Source organism: Rutilus rutilus, assembly GCF_951802725.1.
Source record: "Rutilus rutilus genome assembly, chromosome: 3".
Classification (NCBI taxonomy): Eukaryota; Metazoa; Chordata; class Actinopteri; order Cypriniformes; family Leuciscidae; genus Rutilus; species Rutilus rutilus.
Window position 1 is genome coordinate 8,390,437 of NC_140211.1, and position 4,882 is coordinate 8,395,318.

Consider the following 4,882-nt stretch of genomic DNA (forward strand, 5'->3'; position numbering starts at 1 on the left):
TAAGTAGCCTACAAGTGCGTCATGCTAATAAAGTAATCTGAATCATTTTAAGACAAACCGTGAACCATTCTCTAACGTCCAGTGTGGGTTCTCGCGTATATAGGTTAAGAGTTGGCGAGCCCACACACGGTGGGCGAACCGTCATTAAGCACCTACACACGGCTCACAGTGTGTGTGTGTGTATTGAAGCTTTCAGGCCCTCCCTCCCTCGCAGTGACGCATACAGAAACGATCAAGGAAATCCCCAAGTGAGAGTTACGACAGACTATCGGCAACTACCGACTCGCGTTGAACACGGCGTACAAATCGACACAGAAACCAAATACGTGTCAACTGCATCCACACTCCGGACACATCCAAGGTAAGGATACGTTTCGTTGTTTTAAATGTGTATATATTACGTGTTTCGGCTACAACATAATGTAATGTAGGCGAAAGCTTTGTTGTTGACAAGCGTGAACATACTCAAGCTCATCCGGTGCACGAGAACACTTTCTTCGTCACTTGTGTGTTTACAAGGTGTATTTGTAATCCGATTGCTTGATACTAATGTTATAGATTTCATTATTTAGGGCATATAGGTTAATCGCTTTATTTTTCTCGTTTTCCCTCTCCCCAGCCAGGTGTTGTCAACACTGGATCCGTTTAGGTGGATTGAGAAACATTTGTCGCCGTCGCGGAAGTGCACAGCCAAACCAGCGACTTGTGGTCGTTTTTTATGAATACACCCACCGAAGTACAACAGCAGGAGGTCATGTACGGCATGGCAGAGATGCCCGATCTCATACCACCGACAGGTGCTTTACAACCCAGTCCGGTGATCCCGTACGAGCTCGGACAGGCAGGGCGAACCCGACCAGACCTCCTGTCCGCCCCGCGAAGAGGGCAGCGAGCCCCTAAACTCGGGCAGATCGGCCGCTCTACGAGAGGTGTGTGTGATATTAGCCTGTGTTTTATGTTTTATGTTTTTTTTTTTGTCTTTCAAAATCCTTGACCCCGAGACCTAAATATCGAAATTAAGTTTTGTTTTTAAAGGGATAGTTCACCCAAAAATGAAAATTCTGCTGTCATTATTACTCACCCTCATGTCTTTCCAAACCTGTAAGACTTTCCTTCATCTTCAGAACACAAATTAAGATTTTTTTTTTTTTATGAAATCTGAGAGATTTCTGTCCCTCTGTGCTTCAAAAAGTTCATAAAGAGATTGTAAAACTAATTCATATGAATTGAATGGTTTAGTTCAAATTTTCTGAAGAGACTCGAACGCTTTATGATGAAAAGATTGAATTTAGGCTTTTATTCACATATAAACATTCATCAACTCAAACATAATTTGTGGTACCTAAATGGAAGCTCAAACATGTTCACTTGACGTGTGAGAACCAATGAGGTTCATTCTAGACGTTTGAGCTTCTGCAAGAACCAATGAGGTTCTCGCGCATCAAGCAGGTTCGGTTGAGCTTCTGTTTATGTTCGCTGATCAATGTTTAGATGTGAATTAAAGCCTAAATTTAATCTGTTCATTATATAAAGCGATCGAGTCTCTTCAGAAAGTTTTGACTAAACCGCTCAATTCATATGGATTAGTTTTACGATCTCTTTATGAACTTTTTGAAGCGTCAAAGTGTCAGTTGCGTAGCTGTCAATGGAGGGACAGAAATCTCCCAGATTTCATCAAAAATATCTTTATTTGTGTTCTGAAGATGAACGAAACTCTTACGGGTTTGGATTGGAACGAATTAACGACAGAATTGACATTTTTGGGCGAACTAACCCTTTATAATGACCCACAGAGCCGCCTCAGCACTGCACATCTCGGATGTTTCCCATATGTAATTCAGCTGAATGAACTCCTCAACTGGGTCTTTCAAAATAAGGGAAAAATCCTAAATCTGCAGCGCTGGGGGGAGGCGGCAGGAAAAGTTTTATAAGTTATATTTATCTCCTAAAGCTCTCCAGATACAGAATTTGGTACAAACTTTTTTTTTAATCTATTTTAAGATTCCAAACAAATGTTAGATCGTGCCGACATCCTGCAGTCTACGGCAAAATGTTAGATCATGCCAGCATGTCAAAAAATGTCAGATGATCTGATGCCGGATGCTGCCAGAAGATATCAGTTTTTCTTTAGTCTGGAATCCAAAACCTGTAAACAGCAAGTCTTGTCTGGTTCCCAAAACCAGTGTCTTGTCTTCCACCCAAAACTGTATTAACTGCCAAGAAGTTGAGTGAGAAAGCCAGGGAAGAAGAGCTCACAATGTTAATGTAATGTAAAAAGAGCAGAAACAGGTGATAATAATGATACAAAAATGAGCAGAGTTTATTGAATAATCTTAGTTGCACTTGCACATGTTTCAATGCTCATCTGACCAGTACAAATCCAACATATGTAATTATACCAGAGTAAAAGCAATGGAAAATGACTGCTTCACAACATCGTCCTGTGGCGTTAGACATTATGTCATCTCTTAGTCATGAAACCACAATCATATGACATAAATGGATAATAATAGTTACAAAAAAGAAAACACAAGTAAATGTTGTGTATACATACTTTCTGAAGTAACAGGTTGTTAATGAGAATCCTTAGATCATTCGCAATTCACATGTTCCCTTTTCTAGTTATTAAAAATAACTTTGTGGGGAACTTTGTTGAACGCACATGATAGTCACCACAAAGTCGTAATCACGAGATAAAAACGAGATGTTTCTGAGATGAGTGTGTCGGTGAGAAAACATATTGGGCGCAATGGATACAGCGTCTGTAAATTTGTTAAAATAAAATAAATTATTATTCTTTTTTATTTAGACTACAATAAAACAATTATATTGTACAGTTACGATACAATATACACTGCCGTTTTTTTTAAAGAAGTCTCTTCTGCTCACCAAGGCTGCATTTATTTGATTACAAATACAAAAACAACAGTAATATTGTTAAATATTATGACAATTTAAAATGACTGTTTTCTCTTTTAATATATTTTAAGCTGTAATTTATTCCTGTGATCAAAGCTGTATTTTCAGCATCATTACTCCAGTCTTCAGAGTCACATGATCCTTCAGAAATCATTCTAACATGATGATTTGCTGCTCAAAAAACATTCATTATTATTATCAATGTTGAAAACAGTTATTTTTTTATGAATAGAAAGTTCAAAAGAACTGCATTTATTTGAAACATAATATTTTGTAACATTAGACATGTCTTTATTGTAACTTTTGATCAATTTATTCATCCTTGATGAATAAAAGTATTGATTTCTTTTATTTCTTTTCCCCCAAAAATTACATAATAATTCTTACTGACCACAAACCTTTCATCAGTAGTGTTATTAAGTGTTACAAAAGCTTTCCATTTCAGCTGTTCTTTTGAACTTTCTATTCATCAAAGAATCCTGAAATAAAAATGTAAATAAATGTTTTCAACATTGATAATAATCATGTTTCTTGAGTAGCAAATCATCATATTAGACTGATTTCTGAAGGATCATGTGACTCTGAAGACTGGAGTAATCACAGGAATAAATTACACTTCACTATATATTCACATAGAAGACAGCTGTTTTAAATTGTAATAATATTTCACAATTTGTATAAATGCAGCATTGGTGAGCAGAAGAGACTTCTTTTAAAAACATTACAAATCTCACCGATCCAAAACTTTTGACTGGTAGTGTCTAACGACTCAGTTGGCAGCATCTTCATAAACTGAATAAAAACAAAGCAAAACACACACACACACACACACACCCCCGATGCGCATTCTTTATTCATCACTTAAATACAAACTTCCCAGGAGGCCTTGAACTTGTCATATTCACTCTGTTGTCAAATGAAACATTTCTTCCTTTGCCTTTACAGTGGTTATTGATGACGAGGACTTGGATGATATCATCAACAACAACAGAAGCTTCCCGGCGTCTCAGAGAGTATCACCCGTTGCCTGATGCGTGACTGACTGTGCCAAAGCCAACTCAAATCTCTCTCTCACACACACGTTCTCACTCGTCGTCACCTTCACTGTACAAGCTTTTACAGCTTTCGCCTCTTCGAGGTCAAACGAGAGAACCGTGGACTTTGCTTCCTGTTCACTTTACGCTTGCTCGTCACTTAACCGATGTCTGGTGTCTTCATTCATGAGGTGAAGATCTTGATGATCTCTAATGCAACAGGGCTATATTTATTACATTTGCACTTTACAGCAGAATATGAAAGCTAACCTCATCAGGTTGGATTACTCATCTCCCAAAGAGGACGTTTTCCAGTGAAACTCTGTTAACGTGTAACGCGTCATTTGGTAAACGGGGTCTTACCTCGATATATTTCTCTAAATGACATCAGTTAATAGTAAGGAGTTTTTGTTTAGTCACTGTTTCTATGTGCCTGTTCATTTTTTGTTTTTTTTAATTGAATCAAGTACAATCTTAAATGCATACTGACTGCGACAAACAATCTCATACGTTAGTCAAAACGTCTTTAGACTTCTAGATGTTTGCATGGGAATTAATGGATTTTTGTAAATTGTTTTGGGGGAATGCGGTGGAATAGGAGTTATAAATAAAGTATGCATGAGTAACTTTATTGCCATTGTTAATGTTTTTTTTTATTAGGGGCTAGTCGGAAAAAGGTTTGTTTTTTCAATTGAAATATGAACTTAAAGTCACCCTGTAGTCAATCATTTTATCCCTTAAAGGTCCCATTGCATGAAAATGTCACTTTATGAGGTTTTTTAACCTTAATATACGTATCATTAGTGAGAGTGCAGAAACTGCGTTGCAATGATAAGATCTTCATTCACGTGATCAACAGGCTGTCATCTGCTCAATCATCACTGCAACCTTTTATGTGATGGGAATAGATCTAAATACTTTAAAAAAAT

The 4,882-nt window shown here is 37.3% G+C and overlaps 1 protein-coding gene across 1 annotated transcript; it reads left to right on the top strand.

Moving 5' to 3' along the window:
- Positions 1-223: 223 nt before the first annotated feature.
- LOC311287376 (uncharacterized protein) lies at positions 224-4,584 on the top strand. Its single transcript, XM_084404187.1, has 3 exons — positions 224-361; positions 620-929; positions 3,865-4,584. Exons 2-3 carry the CDS (start codon positions 719-721, stop codon positions 3,948-3,950), a joined length of 297 nt encoding a protein of 98 aa, XP_084260313.1. The 5' UTR covers positions 224-361; positions 620-718; the 3' UTR covers positions 3,951-4,584.
- Positions 4,585-4,882: the final 298 nt, after the last annotated feature.